At 46.4% G+C, this 21,666-nt stretch overlaps 1 protein-coding gene across 3 annotated transcripts in view; it reads left to right on the top strand.

Annotated features, from left to right (window-relative positions):
- Positions 1 to 21,666, top strand: part of LOC118208168 (E3 ubiquitin-protein ligase TRIM62) — a 33,437-nt gene that overhangs the window by 5,453 nt on the left and 6,318 nt on the right. For 2 of the 3 annotated variants that reach the window (XM_035382565.1, XM_035382566.1), the window contains 2 exons: positions 14,750 to 14,845; positions 19,556 to 19,812. In XM_035382565.1, the coding sequence (XP_035238456.1) occupies positions 14,750 to 14,845; positions 19,556 to 19,812 (353 nt within the window). The remainder of the gene's footprint in view (positions 1 to 14,749; positions 14,846 to 19,555; positions 19,813 to 21,666) is intronic. The other variant, XM_035382567.1, reaches the window with a different exon arrangement.

Here is a 21,666-nt window from a genome sequence, read left to right as displayed (position 1 = left end):
GTGTCGGGCGAGGCCTCGATGCTGCAGTGCAGCTGAAGCACGGCCTTGGGGCCGATAAACAGATCCCCTCTCAGGGCGAAGTGTCAGGTTTCATCTCCCACCTTCTCAACAGGAATGCAGTAAATATGATGCTGCGGTGTTGGTTGCTTTTTAAAAAAAATTTACTTTTGTTATTATTTTAGGTTTTTATGGTTGAAGGTTTTAGCCACCATGTCTAAGGCTGGGATGTTCTCCAGCTTGTTAGGCACTGTGATAGGAAATACAGGGATTTCGGCATTGATACAGCAGCAGCTCATAGCACCCTGGAGTTTGTCTGACCCCTGAATAGCGTAGGTTGGGCCCCTTGGGTGAAACGAAGTGGTTTGGGCCCCTTGGGTGAAACAGCATGGTCTGTGGGTTTTGTGAAGATGGATAGCCTCCCAGGGGAACCCAGGCGGTGCTGGTGGGTTGGGTGGGGCAGATCTGTGGTTTAATTAGCTAATTAAATCTTTGGTGACTGGTCATTGCATTAAAAAAAAAAAAAAAAGCATTGGTTAATATCTAAATTTGCAGAAATGTACAGACTAAATGATAGCTTATGTAGATGGAGGTGGGGTGGGGGGCAGAATTAATATTTGGACTGTGTGTGTTTCTGGCACTGTTGCGGTTTGAGTGAAAACCATAGAAAGGCCTGCTGTGTGTCTTCCACAGGACAGGCCTACGCTGCAGCCTCTTTTTCATTGTTTTGGCAGTTTGGAAACACTGAGGGCTGGGTGTTCGTGTTTTAGCTGTATGAAATGTCAGGAATCGGGGACATGCCAAAATTCGCATAAAGCTTTCTTTTTTTTCTACCAAGAAATTACATGTGAATTGTGCAATAGTTTGTAAATAGAAATATTTCTAAGCCTCGTCATGAAAAGCTGTGATGACGTTCTCTAGAGAAAAAACTGTTTTTGAGTTTTTGACTGCCAGCCCGATTTCGGCATAATGTTTTTCTGTATTAAACCTTTAATTGAAACCAACAAGACTCAGCTCCTATTTTCTCTTCTCTTCCTACAAGTGAATTTCTGTGCTGTAGAGGGGTGCGGTGTAGCCCAGCTGTTGATTGTGATCACCTCTGTCAGAAGGCTGTGCGCGACAGGAGAATTTGAGATTGGGGGGGGGGGGGTGCAATACTTCCTGCCCCTGAGCTTGCCTCTGGGCCTGTTTGCCATTTGATGTTAGAGGATGTTAAAAACTGAAGCAGGCCTATAGCTGGCAGTTGCTGGCAGGAAGCTTTGTTTAGAAACTGAACTCAAAAGAAGTCTTTATGGGAGTGCAGGGGTGAATACACGGGCAGCCAGTGTTTTTGAGGGCTGGTCTGCTTGACTTCGAATGAGGGGGGAGTTTGTGCAAGTTCCCCAGAACAAGGGTCCTGTGCTGAAAATGTAGCTGCACTTTATGCTGTTGAATTACTGTGGTGATTTTGCCTTGTCGTGGAAATGGTGTGATGGTTTGAGGTGACATTCTGATCATCGTGCCGTCATCTTAATCATACCTTACCTGCCATTTTGTTGCTTTTTAAGTGGTTCAAATTCAGGACACTTTGGCTTTGCGAATTAAAGAACGGCATTCATTACCTTTCCTGTAACCCTGAATGCTATGTTGTTAATTGAAATGCAGTTGGTACTGTTTCATTTGAGCTACGTATGTATATAGCTATATTTATTTATATAGTACAGAGCCAAAACAAGAAGAAAAAAGAAACCGTCTTTGTCCCAAACATTATGGAGCTCTCTGTGCATAGTCCATTATATTGTCAGTTTGGTTGGTGTTTTCCTCTGGTGTGAATCTGTGTCTTGTTTCTGAGACAGTCAGACTGGTGTGAGCGGCGAATGCGGCCCCTTTTTCTGGCTCTGAGCTGTGAGAGCGCTTCCTTCAGCCTTCTCCCGGCTCTTTTACCGGCTCTCGCCGCACGTCACTGCTCTGGCGTTAAATGTCAGCGCTCAAGGTTATTTTACTCTTATATGGCCGCGGTGTTTGGATTTTCCCTCACTCTGACTGGCCTTCTGTGGGTTGGCAGAGAGCCAATGGCGGTAGGAGTGGCGGCGGGCAATTATGCTCCGACAGACTCGAAGCTGAGGTCTGCTGACTCCCTGTCTCGTGTGATGGGGGCTCTGTCCCATACTGAAAAGCGTACGTGTGCGTTTGTGTCTGTGTGTATGCTTGTGCGTACTCTTGTGTGTGTGCATGCCTGTGTGTGTCTGTGTCTGTGTGTGTGTCTGTTTCTGTCTGTCTATGTGTGTCTGTGTTTCTGTGTGTGTGTGTGTGTGTGTTTGTATGCGCTTGGGGGTGGATTTCGATGCTATGATCTTGCTGCCTTGTTTATTGATGTTCTGTTGCTCATGTTATTTACATACCTAGTGTGACTTCTGCTTTTTACAAGGTCAGTATTGTCTAATGCTGTCCCATCGCATGTATTGATAATGCTGGAGTAGGTGTATCTATGCGCCCTGATGATCCAGATCGCTACCAGAACCTGGCCCCCTAGAACAGGGCTTCTACAGAATGAGCATGGAGTGTGTTAACATTTAAATGAGGCCTCAGTCAGCCTGGGGTGTGCTCCCTCCAGCACTTCACACTGATCCTTGTGTCGTAGCGCCATTCACTGCAAGCCGAGGCCTGTGCGCCAGGTGCTGATTTTCTTGCCTTGCTGGCATTGTGCAGCGTTAGTCATTAGATGTTTTTTTGGGATGAGTCAGACTTTAAAGCAAGCGAAGGTGTCGCTCCTGTAGTTCCGGAGTTTTCCGCTAGCCAGTACTGTTCCTCAGCGGAGTAGAGGCACACCCTCCTGACCCACAACCCAAAATGTTCAACTGTTAGAGGTTCTGGTAAAGGCATTCCCTGGTAACAATGACCTTTTATCTTTTATGTTTGTGTCATGTGTTGCAATTCTTCCATAAAGACCAGCTGGTGAAGAGCTGTATTTTTACATATATTCAATTGAAGGGATTTTTTTTTTTTTTTTTTTAAATCCTAAATCCATCATATTGCCTCTTGTATTTGAGCTTATTTTATATGTATGGTTTATAGGCTGAATCTTAAAAGAAATGGACTGTCACTGATGCAGTTTAATCAAAGAACAAGTCCTGCCAGACAAAAGTACCGAGTTCACACTCCTTGGTGAATGTAATGATGGGTTTATTGCTGAGATTTCTGTTACCAGCTGGCCTTTTCCCTCCCGCCTACCTCCAGTACTGATGCGCGCTGCTGAAATTCCCTCCCCAAGGCTGTGAGAAGTCAGGTTGATTTTTTTCCTCCATCCTTCAGGGCCACTGAAATGGAATGAACACTCTGGAACTGAACTGTCTGCCAACACTGTGTCTTGTCTGGAGGCTGCGAAACATTTTTTTCTAATTTTTTTTTTCTAATAGCAATCATAAATCATTTGGTAAATTAAAACTGTTAACTAGCTCTATTTCACTGATGGCTGTACATGGTGATGTGTGTCATGTTGTGGAAATGCACAGGTGGTACTTAAATGTTTTTACCAGGTCGAAATGGACTCGACTGCACCCAACTACAATTCCATGTCTGAATAGATACAATGTCAATTTAAACACCTGTAGTTGTAATAAAACTGCATGCTACACACCAGCTGCAGTTCTGATAGGCTTTGTTAATGTAGCTCGTTTGGTCTGGTCTCTCAAGAAAATGAGCTGCATCTTGCCCCAATTTCGGTTCATACAATCTGGTGAGTACTTACCGTAGCAAGTCAGTCATTTTCAGGTTTTCAGTGTTAATATTATTTGGAAGAATACTCCATTTTCACAATAGTTGCTTAAAATAGAGGGAGGAAAAATCCCACTTAAATACATTTTGATTTGATTTTGTAACACAACCTAATGAGACATAATGAGTGGGGGGGTGGACTTGCTCAGGGTACTGTAGCACAACACCTGACCCCATTGTTTTGAAGGTTGGCCGAGCAGAAATGCATGATGGGAATGAGGAATTGTGTTGCTTGAATTTTTGCACATGCTTCTCTTAATGGTAGAATAAAGAAAAGCCTTTTTTTCCCGTGCAGGGTTGGATTTAAAAAAAACACCTACATACGTGATATGCCTGCGTATGGTGATGCTGCGGAGTTGAATCGCTCAGATTTCACTGACGCTGCAGTATGTTACAGTCTGCTCTCTGCCCATGTCCCTGTACGGATGCAAGGTGAAGGTAAAAACCTGCCATCGCGTTCGGGTCCCTGTGTTTGCTGGAGGGCTAGCTTGAGTTTCGACGCACAGCATGCCAAGCCTGTGTTTACCTGGCGTTGGATCGCTTCAGTCACGAGTGCTCTCGAAACACAAAAGGGGAACCGTGACCCAACTGGTCAGACAGGACTTCTGTTTGATTTGTTACCTGCCAGGGCAGAATGGTGCCCTGCTGGTCTAAAGTCAAAAGGGTTTGCAAACAAAGGTGCGATAGACTGGTGTGGCACTGGCTTAAATTCACCATCCTGTCCAAGCTGGGGAAATGTATTGTTCTTGTGTGCAAACGGTGCTTATTTTAATTAGATTTTTTTTAAATGTTGTATTATTTTGTATTTATTTATTTTGATTACCATTTAAGCTAAGTTTAACGACTGTGGTGGGGCCGGCCTGCGGCGAATGGACTCCCCCTCTGTAGTTCCTTAAATTTATTCTGTTTGTACGAGTTTATTCTCCCACTGTGTAATTTGTTCCCACTGGGGAGTTCTTTTTGTTATTTTTATTTTTTTCTAACCTCATTTGCTGTTTTGTTTTTTTGTTTGGTGTTTAGGCTCAGTCTCTCAATTTGTCTACATTCTGTTGGTTCAAAAAACACTATACAATTTTTATTTGTTTTTATTTAACAATTATTTGACCCCATTGAGATTAAAATCTCCTTTGCACATCAAATTTAACTTATTTGCTGTGCTAATGTATAAAATGAGCAAAATGTTGAAAGGCTAGTGTACGCTGGCAGTTTACACTGGCTGGATAAATGCAGGAAAGTAAAATCTTAAATTGAAGAGCAAGACGCCTTCCCTAGGGCCTGTCGATTGCTAGTGTTTCCAAGTACAGTGTTGAACACACCCATTTCATGCCATTTTTTTGCATGTGGCTCAGGTAAGGCTGTATGAAGCCTCCAGAATGTTTAGGAGGTACAGTACCTCTTCTAAAAATATGAAATTTTTGAAAGTGTTTGAAGTTTGTGAGCAGTTTTTTCCTTCTGTTGGGAGAATTTTAGAAATATGAGGTCATTAGACATGGGGTGTAGTGTTTTTATGCATCCAAGCACCAAAGGTTTTGTTACCCTCTTGTTTTTGTTAGGATTTTTTTCCTGTCTGTTGACATTACTTTTAGCTGGTATGCCCGAGACCAGCCGAACGTGAATATACAGGTGCTGCTTTCATAGTTGTTGTCAAAAGATGGCAAGTTTACAGGATGATCAACTTGCCGTGGGTGTGGCTTTTCATAAAATGCTTATGCTTCCCAAACTTTTTCAATTGAGATGATGAAACTTGGCACTTACACTCGCAGCTATCTAGCCTCCAAATATTAGTTTAATATCTAACGATAAAACTGTAATGGTGGTGGTGGTGACGATGTTGGTGGTGGTAGCACCCCCCCCCCCCCCCCCCCCCCGTCCTTTTAGAAAGCATCGCATGGGGACTTCTTGTCCAGCAATCCTCTGTGATGTGGCTGTTAGATCACATTGCAGAACACAGCACTGATGTTTCATTATTGTTATTGCTGTCGGTGGTAGCAATACAGTAGCGATAGCAGCGGCATTATTGTTGCGGTCTGTATTCTCTTCTCATGGTGACTTGAAACTGCTCGGTTTTGCATATTACCCGTTTTCACAACCAGACGGTTCACCCGGGAGATTAAAAGGAAATCTTTAAACGTGAAAGTTTTTTTTAGCACTGCGGTCTTCACATTAAACTACACGCTATACTAACTTTACAGGGATTAGAGAACTTTCTCCCCTGGCCGTAAAACGGAGCAGAGAGAGTATTTCTTTTAACGGCCTGGTTTTTACGCGGAAACCCTCGTAAGGCTGCACCAGCCGGTGGTTGCGTGGCGAAATCCGTGGCTGTCCTGGGACCGGCGGCCGTGCCGTGGGTTGGGGACGTGCGCGCGGGCCATCTGTTCCCTGCTGGTGTTAAGCTCCCATTAGCAGCGCTGCCGCAGCCTGCTGGAGCCCTTCTGTGTGCCAAATCCTTCCTTCCATTACACCGCATCGCGGTCACTTAGCAGATGCTCTTCTCCGGCTCCACGTCCGAGTTCAGCCGCTTCATCGCCGCGAAGGCACAGAATGCCCGTTTATGGTCAATGAGCGTAAAATCAGTCACACGGCTCCGATCGTCGTGCTCAGCCCTGCTCGACAAACAATCGAAATCCGTCCTTTGTGAACTTCTAAGAATGTGTGAAGGGGGAAGAAGGTGGAGCGATTGGCTATCGTCGCATACCCCTAGGACCGCCTCGCGGGTTCATTTCCCAAGGCAAACAAGCCACTCCATTTGCCTTCTTAATCGTTCTCCTGTTTGTATGGCAGTAGGTCAGGTCTTGATGCAGGTGCGTGGGTGCTCTGGGGAACTAAGGAGTGATACCGGGTGCTACTGAGGCAGCCTGATCAGCTGCACCAGCCGTTTTCACTCCTTTCATAAATCCGCTGGGCCTCGCACTTTGTTACATGCAGCTGCATCTCTCGGTGATACTCTGCGGGTCTGATTAAATTAAAAGGTTGGCTGTCAGGACGTGGGCCCCAGCAGAGCTGCACTGTTGACTGAAACGCGAGTCTCTTCAGTGCCTTCTGTGGTGGTTTAATGTTCCTGACACCGCCGCTGAGCGGGCCCATCCCTCGCTGCTGCTGATCCGCCCGGCTCTCGCTGCTGCTGATCCGCCCGGCTCTCGCTGCTGCTGATCCGCCCGGCCCTCGCTGCTGCTGATCCGCCCGGCCCTCGCTGCTGCTCATCCGCCCGGCTCTCGCTGCTGCTGATCCGCCCGGCCCTCGCTGCTGCTGATCTGCCCGGTGTTTGCGGAGTGGGCTGGACTAGGGACACGTGCTCTGCATTCTGAAGAACACGGGGCCGGGGAGGCTGCTTCCAACATTCATCATCTGCACAACCTGTCCTACATTTTAACCGCAGGAGGGTGTAATCTGCATCACCGGCGTCATTTTTCTTTTTTCTTTTTTCTTTTCATCCTTTTTTCGGAGACTTTTCTTTTTTTTCTTTTTTTTTTGCATGGACTCATTTATTTTGACCTATATTCAATTTCCAGAGTCAAAGAGGAGACTGAAAAGGAAGCAAATCCCTCCCCCTTCACTGATGCTGTAGGGCTGCTGTGTTCAACCTAGTGCCTTTAAAAACAAATATTCTATTTATTTTGTGTTTTTTTTCTGGTTTTTCTTTTCCTGCCCTTGCGTTGGCTTGAATTCAGTTGTTTGTAAATGCAGCTGGTGGTAAAACATGGTAAAGAGTGGTTAACAAATCCCATTGCTTAAAGAAAGTATGGGAAAACGGCTAGTTACTGGTGTTGAAAGTAAACTTGTAGCTGACATACAATTGACGTAGTTGATGTGTTTTGCAAAGGTGTCCATCTCTGGGTTGAAGGGCTCAAGGTGTGAAGATAATATCTACCGGCAGTTGTAATATCTTTAATAAGCGGCTGAATAGGCATCTGGTTGTCTCTTTATTCAGGAGGGAGATCCAGGGCACAGATCATCACCTATAGTCCACCATTTTACCAGCAGCCTTTTCTTTCACAGTGGGACAGAGAAAAGTCATTGTGTATCTGTATGTATGCGTACATGTTGAGTTAATACACTGCTACTACCGACCCCCCCCCCCCAGCCTGATTATAATGGTCTCCTGTGGGGAAGTGACCTGCAGATGTGTGGAAGGACTGATTCCCCCGCGCCCCCCCCCCCCCCCCCCCCAGAATGAAACACTTGCCTGTTTTCATGCCAGCTCCATCATGAGAGAGGAAAGAGAGAGAAGATGGAGGAGGGAGGGAGGGAGGGAGGGAAGAGAGCACAGCTCAGATCTTCAGTAAATTACTGCTGCCATAGAGCCTCAACCTGCTCTCAGCAACGATCCGTCATAACCGAACTTGGAGGAGTCGCACGAGCATAAAATTACACTGAAGCGAGACCCAGAGGAAGACGAGCCTGTCTTCCTGCTTTCAAAAGTCTCTGCCCCTGCTTCCCCAATGACAGCTAAAGTCCATGAAAAGCAATTTTATTTTTAAATTAACACAAGATATGTGCTGCTGGGGCGAAAGGCTCTCTCTGTTGTCCACTGCAGCATGCTGAGGGTTATAATAATAATAGTTATACAGTAATAATAATAATAGTAATAAATAATAATCCATAATAAATAATAATAATAATAATAACAGTTGTTGGTTCATTTCCTGCGTGTAGCACTGCACTTTTGCCCTTGTGCAGTACACTGGGTAACATCAATTATCTGAATGAGCTGTGTAAAAAAAAAAAAAAAAAAAACAGTGGATAACATGCAGCTCTGTCTGCATACAAAAATCCACGATGAAAAGAATAGACGGATAAATAAATGGATGTCTGAAGTGTCTGAAGTGTAGACATGACGTTTGTGTATTTTTGGACCCTTTCCCTTTCCACCTGTCACTACCCATAGCTCAGCTATCTAATACCTGCACTGACCCACAGACTCTCTGGGAAGTCTCGGTTCCGTCGTGGATTTTTTTTTTTGCTTCCTTCAGCCACAGTCTTCAGACAGGAAGAGAACAGAGCGTTCAGACAGGAAGCGGCGTCGGGGGGGGGGGGGGGGGGGGGGGGTCTGGGTTACCGGCTGTGTTCTGTCGTCAGGGGATGGATGGGATTATCGCCTCTGTTCTTACAGACTCGCCCGGCTTAATCCCCCCAATCTCCTTGCTGACATCTGTTAATTAGGGGACTTCTGGCTGTCAGGCAGTCCCCTATCTCCTCTTAAGCCTTCCTGATTTGAAGAGACAGTGGGGACGTGGTGCGGACTGCTGTTTGAGTGCCTCCCCTTCCCCCAGTGTCAGTGAGCAGTGTCATGGTTGAGTCAGTGGATGTTTGCTGCATGTGAGGTGACAAAGGACAAGGGTCTGTAGCTGGTCTCTGGCAGCCTGTGTGTGTTTCTGGTCTCTCTGGCAGCGCATGTGTCTGTGACTGGTCTCTGGCACCTGTGTCTGTGGCTGGTCTCTCTGGCAGCCTGTGTCTTGTGGCTGGTCTCTCTGGCAGCATGTGTGTGTGGCTGGTCTCTCTGGCAGCCTGTGTCTGTGGCTGGTCTCTCTGGCAACCTGTGTCTGTGGCTGGTTTCTCTGGCAGCTTGTGTCTGTGGCTGGTCTCTCTGGCAACCTGTGTCTGTGGCTGGTCTCTCTGGCAGCCTGTGTCTGTGGCTGGTCTCTCTGGCTGCCTGTGTGTGTTGCTGGTCTCTTTGGCAGCCTGTGTCTGTGGCTGGTCTCTCTGGCAGCCTGTGTGTGTTGCTGGTCTCTTTGGCAGCCTGTGTCTGTGGCTGGTCTCTCTGGCTGTTGCTGTGTCTGTGCCTGTGGCTGGTCTCACTGGCAGCGCCTGTGTCTGCCGAGGGGGTGGGGGGTTAGGGCTGATGTGCTCACACCTGAGAGAACAAGACAGGCAATTTTCTCCCCGGGTTGTTAGTTTTAAAGGGCAGTGTGGAGTGGAGCATTATGTTTGAATAAAGCCGTGTATTTTTAAACCGCTCCTGTCCTTGTCTGGCTGTGGTTATTTCCCTGTCGATGCAGCCTCTCTGCTGGCTGGCAGTGTTAATGCCTTTAGCTGCCAGACTCACACACAGGAGGTGAGCGCTGCACCACAGCTATCTCCTGCAGGCACTCGTTTGCTCGTACTAAGCACACGTGTACCAGGTGCCGACTGTCAGGCGATAAGATGTGTGTGTGTATGTGTGTGTGTACCTGAGTGTGTGTGTGTGGTGTGTGTGCGTGTCTGTGGTGTGTGTGTGTGTGTGTGTGTGTGTGTGTGTGGTGTGTACCTGAGTGTGCGTGTGTCTGTGTGTGGTGTGTGTGCATGTCTGTGTGTGTGTGTGTGTATGTGTGTGTGGTGTGTGTGTGTGTGTGTGCGCGTATGCATGCACGTGCGCATTCATGTGTGAAAAATCTGCAAACATTCATTTTCTGCAAGTCACATTCTTCTCTTTTGTCATCCCCCCACGCCTCGAGTCAAGCCCTTCTGTAGAATTCTGCTTGTGCTGTCTTCACCCCTGGGAGGAATCGGTTTAGCTTTACACTCTCCTTTGAACTGCTCTCCAGCTTCACTGGAACTGAATACATTTTTCTCATCAGCCTGTCATCGGTGGATTACTCTGAGAAAGTTGGTATTTGTCATGGTGCATTGAATGAACCACACTTAACACAGGTGTGTCCCTTCTCTGGTTTTAGCAGTGTCTTTTCAGCATTTTTGGACTGCCTGTGCTGGGTTTTATCTCAGTTGCATTGTAAGGTGCTTTGTCTTACACTAGCCTGTGAGGTCAGTGTATATGTTATTTAACTAGCTAGCTATATTAAAAGAAAGCTAAAAATGGCTGCAAAAGAATAATGAGGAAATGTAGTGAAGACAGTAGCTAAACAAATGTTGGCATCTAAGTTAATGTCCATTTATTTTTGTATAAACTGCCGTTCACATTTCTCTGTTTGTTTGAATGTATGTATTTCTTTTTTTCCTCATCAGTTTTGGTTAATTTAATGCGTTGTGTTGAACATAGGTGCCCTTGAAACAGCAGACATCTTTTTTTAGGAAAAGTTTTAGCTAGAATCGTGAAATAAAGGGGAACCGTGGTCAAATGCCAATACACAGGTTTTAGATTTTAGGAAATCTATTAGTAGTCTGCTGACGTGCTGATGGCTTCCGACCGCCCGGCTCAACGTAACCTGCTTTCAGCGTTGCTAATTAAAACATGCACCTGCCAGTTTCTGGAGGAACGTGACAAAACTTTGTATTTTATTACAGGAGAAGGTATCCGTGTTTTACTTTCAGTATGTTGCCATTTCCTTTTCTTAATCAGTGAAAAAGTGTGACTCGTAACCATGTGACTCAGTTTTCTCTTTTTTGCGTCAGTGATGGGAAAGAGTACTTAATTTATTTGACAGGGAGAATGTGAATTAGTAATATTTCTGTAAATGCGCCAGAGAGGAAAGGGGAGTACTTGGACAGGGTTCCCACTCGTCCTGGAAAACCTTGAAAACCTGGAAATGTATCGACTAGTTTTCCAGTCATGAAAAACACCTGGAAAATGAGAAAATTCACAAAATGTCCTGGAAATATTTGTGAGGTCCTGGAAAAATGTAGGCTAGGTTATAAGTCAAGCTATTAAACAGTATATTTAGAGCTGAGATTTCATATTTTTCTGTATTTTTTCTGTATTTTTCTCCTTTTCTCATTTTTATTAGCTGCTGAGATTACATGGGAGCACAAAGTTTGCTAATTTGGTACTTGCACATCCCCCCCCCCCCCTTCCGGTCCACCACCAGCTTTGGGCTACCATTGTCCATGCTTCATGTCTGTAAGTCTAAATCGTGGAAATTGTCCTTGAAAAGTCCTGGAAAACGATTTCCTAAAATGGGTGGGAACCCTGTTGGAGGATACCAACGCATACCCGGGGGGAACGTGCAAGCTCCACACACGCTGGCCAGGCGTCAAGCCCAGAACCGTCTTCTTGTGAGGCAGCAGCGCTAAGCACTGTGCCACCGTGCCACCCAGTGTGTGCTGTATAATAAGGAGCTGGAAACGGCAGAATCGCTTATGCTACTGTACCTCTGGGATCACGCACTGTTCAGAACACCAGTCTTTTAGAGGAATGCATTTCTGATGTCCTACTGTGTGTGTGCGTGTGCATGTGTGTGTGTCTGTCTGTGTGTAAATATATATTTATGTGTGTGATGTATATATGAAATAATAGTCTATGAATATGTATTGCAATTGAGCTAACGCTCAAGCTGCAGATGAGACTGTGTTGATACCGGCACTTAAAGGGGTGACATTCTCATCCATCAGTTTCCTAAATCAAATCGCTTTTACATATTTTATCTGCGAGCTGTGTGTGCAGCTCCTGCCAGGTTCCTTCCTAGGCAGCATCAGCGTGACAGGGCGTAGGCAGAGTCGGCGTGACAGGGCGTAGGCAGAGTCGGCGTGACAGGGCGTAGGCAGAGTCGGCGTGACAGGGCGTAGGCAGAGTCGGCGTGACAGGGCGTAGGCAGCATCGGCGTGACAGGGCGTAGGCAGCATCGGCGTGACAGGGCGTAGGCAGCATCGGCGTGACAGGGCGTAGGCAGCATCGGCGTGACAGGGCGTAGGCAGCATCGGCGTGACAGGGCGTAGGCAGCATCGGCGTGACAGGGCGTAGGCAGCATCGGCGTGACAGGGCGTAGGCAGCATCGGCGTGACAGGGCGTAGGCAGCATCGGCGTGACAGGGCGTAGGCCTCCCTGTCTGCAGCGGCGTACCAAGGGCTCAGCTGGCCCTTTCTTTCTGCTGTGACATGATAAAATATCACCTGCAAGAGTGTGTGCATGGGTGCGCATGTGCGCGCATGCGTGTGTGTGTGCTTGCGTGTGTGTCTGCATGTGTGCTGGTGTTTGTGCAGCGTGGGGATGTGCATTTCCCATTACATCATAATGGCAGTAAATGAATTTTCTTTGCCCTGATGTGAGTGAGTCTCAGCCGCTGAGTTCCGGATTGCTTTCTCCACAGAACAGCTTCCGCTGGGATTTCTGCTCAAGTGGGTAACTGGCTCAGTTCAGGACTGGCAGTTTGAAAAGAATAATTTCCGTATGCCTCAAATCTTACACAGTTTTGAATATTCTGATTTTGTTTTTTTTTAATACAACATGAATGTTGTCAAAACGGTGATGTCAAGGTGGCATACAGTTGGGAAGTGTAGTCACTCAGCTGTGGTGTTATTGGGCGCCAGAGTGCATCGTGGGTAAGTGTCATGTCAGAAGTGGGCTGATGAGTGTGGATTGACAGGGCCCCAGGCTGGGTGTCTGCTCCGTGGCAGAGGGGACGGAGGGATGTGCGTCTTCTCAGTGACCCAGATAAAGAGTGTTTGTGGCAGGACTCTGCCATGTTCTCTGGGACATGGTAAAAGTGTTCTCAAAGGTGCACCCATGTTTAGCATGGCTTTTTCAAACCAGACCTGTCAGTGCAATAATAATGCTGCCATTTTGGCTTCTTTGTTCTTTCTCCTGGAAGTATAAAAAATTAAAAGGGGTCAAGTTGATAAAGGGGGTATTAAAAATTAATGACGCATAATGATCCCGTTGCCTTGCACATCTTGGAACAAGCACTTGGTGAAGTTTTTATTTCCTGTATTTTTGCCAGAATGTCAATGGCATCCACAGCTCTGTGCAAGGTGTGTGGTGAATCCCTCGGAGGGGGGAATGGCATGTAAACTGTGCTGCTCCCCCAAGATTGTGTGCCCCCCCCCCACGGTTTTTAAACGACTGCCGGGGCCTGCTTTCACAGCATTCCATTCGGGCCCTTGCAGCTCTGAGACCACGGCACTCATAACTGAGCGCTGTAAAGTGGCCAATTATTCTTCCAAAAAGACTTTGAGTGAAGCCATGTATAAAAAACTGTCTGCATTCATCTGCATCCAGCTGGGTTACCCTTAACAGCTCTGGCGCTTGTAAGTCTAAAACCCTGACTTGAGTCAATGTAAAAAAAAATTTTTTGGATATGTGCATTACATTTAAAATTTTTATTTTTAATTAGTCGTTTTTTTTTTTTTTTTCTTAATTGCAATAACCACTGAACGTGATGTGTGGAGCTGAAAAGTCCTCTACGCTAGCTCAAGTGTAAATGTCGAAGTTTCTTAGCTCTCTGAGGGAAGGACAGGTGATGGAACGGTTCGATTGAACCTGACCTCCTGAATCTCCGCCGCCCCCCCCCCCCCCCCCCCCGCACGGCCTCTGGGGGGGTTTTCTGGGCAGGCTGTTGCGCAAACTTTTATTTTTAATTAAAAGCGGGCTCCGCTGTTGGACTCCTGCCCCCTCGTTGGGCCGGGCCGTGCCTGGCTTTGCCCAGGAGTGGCCCGGTTGTTTTGATGGTGCAGCTTTCGTCGGGGGCCCTCAGCGTCTTGCATTATTCAAACTTCTGTGCTATTATTTATAGCTCCTGTCTGGGGTCCCGTTAGCCTGAGCGATTCGTAGGGAGGGAAAAACACACACACAGTGGCTGGAGGAGATGGAGTATATAAATACCAATTAAATCGATCAGTTCTAAAAAGCTTTTTAAGTCCGTGTGCTCGTTTGAAAATCTGGGCTTGCTTTAGACCGTAATGTGAAGGCTTGCAGTAGCCTGTTCAGAATTGACAGGTGAAGTGAGTCTGACTGCTTTATGTCACATAGTTACCGTGCCTCAATTACATTTAATCTTTTTGTAATGCAGTCTGTGTGCATTAAGAAAAACAAGCTCGAACAGTTGATGTTCTCCTGATATTAATGTGAATATTTAGCGTCATTTCCACTAATTTTATTCTGATTCATACTGTTCAGTGTCCACTTGTCATTTTTAAGTGTTTGAGTTATGTAAATAGTATGTAAATGAGTGTATTTGTATTTGGACGTGGCATGTGCTTTATACCTCACTCTAAGATATAAAGAACATTCAAACAGCTCCAGTGTTCTTTTTTTCTTTGGTGTGGACCCCCCCCCCAGTCTTCCTGGCCACCAGGGGTCACTGTTGGTGCCGATGGTGTGGCTGACCTTCTGCCTGTGTGTGGTCTGTTGTAGAGGGAGATGAAGGAGCAGCTGGCCACCCTGCAGGACAGTGAAGTGGGGCACACTGAGGCTCTGAAGCTGCTCCAGAGGCAGCTCACCGAAACCAAGGTGCGCAAGAACCCCGCCTTGACCTGCAGCAATGCGTCCTGTACCGTGCAAAACCCAAGCTGATATAAGCCCTTCTCCGTTCTTCAAATTATTTTGTGAAAGTCACATTGGCCTTAAAAATCTGCACAGCGCTAACAAAGGCTGTGCATCCCCCGAGTTCTGCTTTTATCCAGTCAAAACTTGGTTTGTACTGTGATTGACATGGAAATTCCCACAGGGGGGGGAAAATTGATCTGTTGAACAGATATTTAATTCTGACACCTTTGAGTCGATACAACAGAGCCTGTGTGTGTGTGTGTCTGTGTGGCTTTTTTCCCCCTCCTATTCCTTCTCATCCTCAAACATTTAGCGTTGACTGTGAAGGATTGCAAAACACAGACTTGCTGACCGTATGACCTCCATTCATCATGTGGGAGTGAATTTCCCCCGGCAACGCCTGTCACGCCTCGCTTGCTACCTCATTGGCCAGGCTCTTCCTTTACTTCCCTCCACATAAGTCAGCTACTGGTCACATGACTCTTAAAGTCCCTAGTTTTCACCAAAGTGGTCATGCAACATGTTGCGGTCAACATCACACTTTGAAACAGAGGGATTTTTAAAATGTGCAAATAAAAACGGTATAGGTTTTTACTGGAAACTTTATTTTAAAATAAAACCATTGCTGGTATCATATCGCTGGTAAATATATTAGACTTAATGCATTATGTCATAATTATGTTATACATTCTGTTTGTCATGTTTAGTTTGAAGGATGAGAATAAAAGTTAGTTAAAATGCTAAAATAATTATTCACGTACTCTTCCACTCCAGGATTTCTTACCTTTTTAATTTTGGCTATGAAATAGAATATCAGATTTTTGAAAGGTTATTTAATGGTCCATTACAGATATGAAGGTTTTATCTGAACATTTCCTGAGAACTGGACTGACATAAAAGAATCTTGACAAATCAAAACATCTTGTAATGTTTGTACCCCATTTGTGCAATTACCCAGGAATGCAGTTCCTTGAATTTAACACTGTATGGCAAGACTGAATTGTATGTTGAAAATTGTGTGCAATTATCTGTGAACTTCACACAAACTGAAATTCTGCTGGGACATTTTACAGGGATTTGCGCCTGCATGAGCACTGTTGGAATTTTAGATTTGAATGGAGAATTTAAAGATTGACAGGGTCCTCTCAGGTAAAACAGGAAAGTTCCTCTGGGTTAACCATTAGCATTTGAAATGAGGCATTTGTAAATGGAAATCTTTGTAATCGTGACAGAATTATTTTTATATATTTTATATTTTATTTACAAGAATGATAATTATATCACACTTTCAGAAGAACAGCATGTACGCTGGAGGGTGTGGAGTCTGCCCCCTAGTGGAGAGAAATTGGCTTCCTCTTGTTGCTCTTGTTGAGTTTTGTAGAGCCAGCTTGAGACATGATTCTGGCTGTGAATGTTCCCTTCTGCTTCTTGCTTGTAATGGCACAGAAACAGCGGCAGAGCATTTAACCGTACTAAAGCTCCCGGCAGACGTGAGAGAGCACTGGGTTCGGTTTTTGTGGGTAATTTGGAGGTGGATGAAAGCTGTGGAACTTCATAGCTTCCCGTTCAGAAGAGCTGCGTGGGGTGCAGAGTAGCTCTCTGTTCCTGTGATGCCCGGCTCAAATAAGCTCTTTATTTCTCCCACCCTTGGATTCCTCGGTGGGCTCTGACCCCACGGTCTCCTCTGGCCCCTGCCAGCTCCTTCTCTTCTGTAGGAACCCCTGATGGTCAGAGAGGGTGATGGGGGGGCTTTTAATGAAAGAAGACAGCAGGGGGGTAAAAACCATAGCTGCATTTGAAATGGCTCCCTATACGGTTTATAGTCCACTATTTAGGGCATTGGTAACCAACCCTGTTCCTGGAGATCTCTATTGTCCTGTAGGATTTTACTCAAACCCTAACAAAGTACACCTCATTCAACAGCTAGAGATCTTGTTCGGCTGCTAATTAGTAGAGCTAGGTGTGCCAAATTGGGGCTTAGATGAAAACCTACAAGATGGTAGATCTTCAGGAGCAAGGCTGATTTCCACTGATTTAGGGGCATTTGTATTGTCCAATATCATCTCCTTTTTTCACCACTGAATCCCTCTTTAGCGTTCCGAGCAGGTTTCCCGATGTGGTGTAAACGGGAGCGGGGAGGGAGTGAATGAGGGAGCCATTTTGAACACAGCCCATCTGTGGCTCTCTGTACCGAAATCTCTGCCTCCTCCCGCCATGCATGCAAATACGGGCCGCGGATCTCCTCCTCCCTCTCCCTGCCTGGCTGGCGGCGGAGCGCGCGGTAACTGCGGAATGAGTGACGACCCCCTCGCCTCCCGGTTTATGGGCGCTTCCGGGCGGCGGAGCGGGTGCGGAGTTGTGGGGGGAGAGAGTAATTGCGGGGAGGCTGCGCTTCGCCTCTGCTTTTTAGTGGGGCCCCGGAGCCATTAAATCTCCTCCTGCAGACAGGACCCTGCCGTGAGTGACGACGCGCTTCTCAGTGCGCCGCTCTCGCCCACGCTTTAAGCCGGGAGACGGTCCTCCTGCGCAGACCCGCGGCTGCCTCTTTCTCACACATCGAGGGCACAGGCTCGGCTCGTCTTTGCAGTCAGAGGGCTTTAAAACCTTAGTCTCACGGAGAAACTACATTACTCCATTTTGATGCATTTTGAATGGACTCATTGCATTTTTAAAATTTTTGTACTTGTTTGTTTGTTGTTGTATTTTTACCCCCCCCCCCCCCCACCATTTGTTGCGGTTACCAATTAATTAGTAAAAGAAGCAATGCTAACAGGTGGTAGTCTAGAAAGGTTAGATTAAATCCGATCTTGAATATAAACCACCCCCCCCCACAGAGCCTTGGGAGGTTCTCAGGTCTGACTGCCTTGGTTACCTTTACTCTTGAAATTAAAAGCAGGCTGCCCTATTGGTCACTTACCACTCTGAATGCATCTTAAATGAGGAGAATGTAAAAACCAGTGCAGACCAACTTCTGATGTCACAGACCTATCTAATAGAAGTAATTAATGATTCATCTTTACATTTATTATGAATGAGGTCATCAATATTTGATTTAATGTATTTCTCATTAAAATGTCAGTTGCTCCATTGAAGTTTTTTTATTTATTTTGTGCAAGACCAGTGGGGAGTGTTCACACTGAAACTCCCCCATTTACTGCAAAATTATTGTTATTATTTTTTTTCTTTGCCATTTTTGTGAGACAACGCTTTTTTTTGTTGTTGTTTTGTCTGGCTGGGGCTCTTCTCTGTCTGATGTGTTGAATTACTTCCTTTGGCGTTTCAGAGATGATTGGCTCCTCGCTCCATTCCTCCTTATCTCTTGTGACCGTCCCTATCACCCCCCCCCCCCCTTCCTGTCTTATCTGTGCACTGCTGCTTCTTACGTAATGGGCATCTTTTCAGAAAAATGATTCTTCTCCTCGCCTCTCGGCCCTGCTCGTACTCCCCAGAGTGCTCGTGGTGTAGAGCGCACACGTCCCTGGGTGACCCCGAGCTGCTGGTGGATCTGTATCTACTCATCATCATCATCATTAACATCATCATCGTCATCATTACCCCCCCCCCCCCCTCAGCTGAGGAGTGTGGCTTTTTGTTTAGTTTTGAAGCATGAGTCACCCCCCCCCCCCCCTTCCAGGCCTTGCTTCTCCTGTGCCATTTGTCTCCACTGATCAGTATCATTCTCAGATCTTCTTTTCTTTCTTTGGGGTCTTTCAGCTTTTCAAGGCATCTTTTCTTTTCCCTTTCCCTTCTTTTTTTTTTGAAGACTTAAACAAGACTTAAAAAGCAGAACAAAAAGCAAGCAACTCAGATTTCTTTGTTGTCATGTTTGTAGATCTGTAACCTTTACAGTGATCATGAAACATGGCAAACGGTTACATCTAGGCATTTAGCGCATGCTCCTATCCTGAGCAGCTTGTGTAAGTGCACACATACATACATGTTTAAGGTGATTCGGCACCGATGCTATGCCATTAGCGTCACAACCGATCATAGCAGTCGATACATAATATTACATTATAAATATAAGTGCCATTGTAGACACAAGAGGGAAACGGAGAATGTCGTAGTATTATGGAGCAGATTGGTTAGGGGATGTAGTTTTAGATTTTGCAGAGGTACGGCAGGTAAACCCATGAAAAATGTTCAGCGTTAGGCAGTGCACTTCAAATAGACGCGTTATCATTCTGCAGCAGAAGACGGGCAGCGACTCTTATGTCCTGACTGTAGTGGGGAGCTCATTCCACCACTGGGGGGCCGGGATAAAGAGGAATTTCTGGGAGGGGGGCCCCCTTAAGGAGGCCACAGTACAGTGGCCAGTGGTTGTGGAGCAGGGTGTCCTGGCAGGTTAATGTATTCAACTTATTGCCTAGCAGTTTATACCTATTTATGATGTCCTGATACCAAATATTGACCTGTGATCCAATGCCGGTACAGGTCCTATGTAAATAAAATTTCCAGTAAAGAACAGCACAAATGGAAACCCCCCCCCCACTTGATGGTGATATGTTGAGCTACAGTGAGTCAATCATATGGGCTGTGAGGGAAGTGTAGGTCATCAACACAGCTGAACAACCAACCGCCCTGACCACGCTGGTTCACTGACTGGATGTCAGTGGCTGTTTAGTGTTGCTGACCCTTTGCCCCCCTCCTCCCCCCCCCCCCCCTCCTCTGCAGTCCTCTGCGAAGAGCCTGCGGGCGACGATCGGCGAGGCGTTCGAGCGGCTGCACCGCTTCCTGCGGGAGCGGCAGAAGAGCATGCTGGAGGAGCTGGAGGCGGACACGGCGCGCACGCTCTCCGACATCGAGCACAAGATCCAGCGCTACAGCCAGCAGCTGCGCGACGTCAAGGAGGGCATCCAGATCCTGCAGGAGCGCCTCAACGACACCGACCGGCACGGCTTCCTGGAGGGCGTGGCCCTCACCTCCGAGAGGTGCGTGTGTGTGTGTGTGAGTGTGTGTGAGTGTGAGTGTGTGTGTGTGTGTGTGAGCGAGTGTGCGTGAGTGTGTGTGAGTGAGTGTGTGTGTGTTTGTGTGTGTGCATGCGCGTGTGTGTGTGTGCGTGCGTGTGTGTGTACATGTGTTTGTGCTTGTGTGTGTGTGCGTGTGTAAGTATGTGTGTGCGTGTGTGTGTTTGCTTGCTGAAGCAGTGAGTGAGCACAGCATAAATTGAAGGAGAGTAGGAAGCCCACTACTGATATTAGCATGCTAACTTATTTATTCATGGAAAGCAAGAAGGATGCATCGGTCCCTGTTATATCTCAGTCAGAAGTGCTCCTTTTCATAAATTCATAAATTCATACCTCAGCGCATAGACAGAGGGCCTGCGGGCACTTCTCTCTGTCTTCATCAGTTCGCCTAAGTGGTGCGAACCGTGGCATCCGGTGCGGAGAAATCAGGAGATGAGGGGTTTTGGCCTGGAGGCTGTAAAGTATTAGTTTCCTTCTGAATGCGGGAGAACACGCTCGTGTGGCCAGCAGCGCGAAGCACAGCGGTCCTCTGCTTGATGGCATGCAGGCAATGTGGCCTGGTTTACACCCGCTGCGTTTCTCATATTTATATGAGGGCGCTTTACATAATTTAAGGCACTGAATGCAAAGAAGAGGTCAAAGCTACAAGAAGAGAGATGTATGATGGAATTGGGGGGGGGAGTGAGGGGTAGGGGGTAAGGCAGCAGAGGGCAGCTGAAGAGGGTTAAGGGTCCAGCCTTTGGGATTCTGGGGCTAATAACACTGAGAGGGAGAAATGTAGCTGACAGGGTAGTTATCACAAAGCTGAGACTGCTGTAGTAGAAACTGACAGGGTTGTCTTGGTTACTTTGAAAAACCTCGAATGTGCTCCACAAATTTTAACTGTGGGAAAATCCAAGGTGTGAAAGTGCTTGAGGTTGCTGAAATCTCTGGTTCATTCATTTTAAGAAAAACTTTATTCTCTGTAGATCAGAGTATCCTGTACAACAAAAATCCGATGTCATAATTTCCATTACATTCTGTTTTTTAAAGTATCCAATCCGCTGATAAACTGTATAGAGCAGGGGTGTGCAACAAGGGTCAGTCCATTTCAGGATTTTGCGACAACTTCTAATTTTTAAAATGATTTAATTAGCTCAATGATATCTTGATCTGACATTTGTATAAGCACCAGCTACACCCGTAGACTGTAAAGTGTATCCACAGGATTTTACCGTGCTCAAGTACAGGTGCAAACCAGCATAATTTATAGATCTTTCAGGAAACTGAAACTGAGGCAATTTGTTGGAACAAAAACCAACACGCAGACCGGCCCTCCAGGACCAGGAGTTCTGCACCCCTCGTATAGAATGACAGAGGAAATTTCAATCAAAAAAAAAACTTTTTATTTTTAACAAGTTTGCTATAAAGTCGGTCTTTTTTTTTACAGCAAAATGTCCTTGAGAACTTTGGAGAGCGAGCATCCTTTGAGGAAATAGTCTTTGAAAAATGAGACCATTTGATTTGGGAAAAGGTGAGCGGGCCTGAGACTCTGATCGATATGAAACGCCAGCGAGGGAAGGGAGGGGGGGAAATGAAACCCCAGAGTGAAGCCCAGAGGTAGAGAGGTGAAGATTGACGAGCGCAGGGGCCAGGGCAGGGGAATCTCTAGGGGACCAGTTCCCCCAAACGAGTGCTTTGGGACGGAACAAACACAAAGCAATCGCCTGCCGGCAGCGCCGGAAGATTTCCACAGGGAAATTTGGGAAGAAATTTATAGGTATTTCTGTGGTTATTTTTTTCTCCCCGTGGTATGGTAAAGATTTATAAAGCTGCTGC

Source organism: Anguilla anguilla, chromosome 11, assembly GCF_013347855.1.
Source record: "Anguilla anguilla isolate fAngAng1 chromosome 11, fAngAng1.pri, whole genome shotgun sequence".
NCBI classification, from domain to species: domain Eukaryota; kingdom Metazoa; phylum Chordata; class Actinopteri; order Anguilliformes; family Anguillidae; genus Anguilla; species Anguilla anguilla.
Note: the sequence above shows the minus strand (reverse complement) of the source record. Positions and strands in the feature narration are given on the sequence as shown.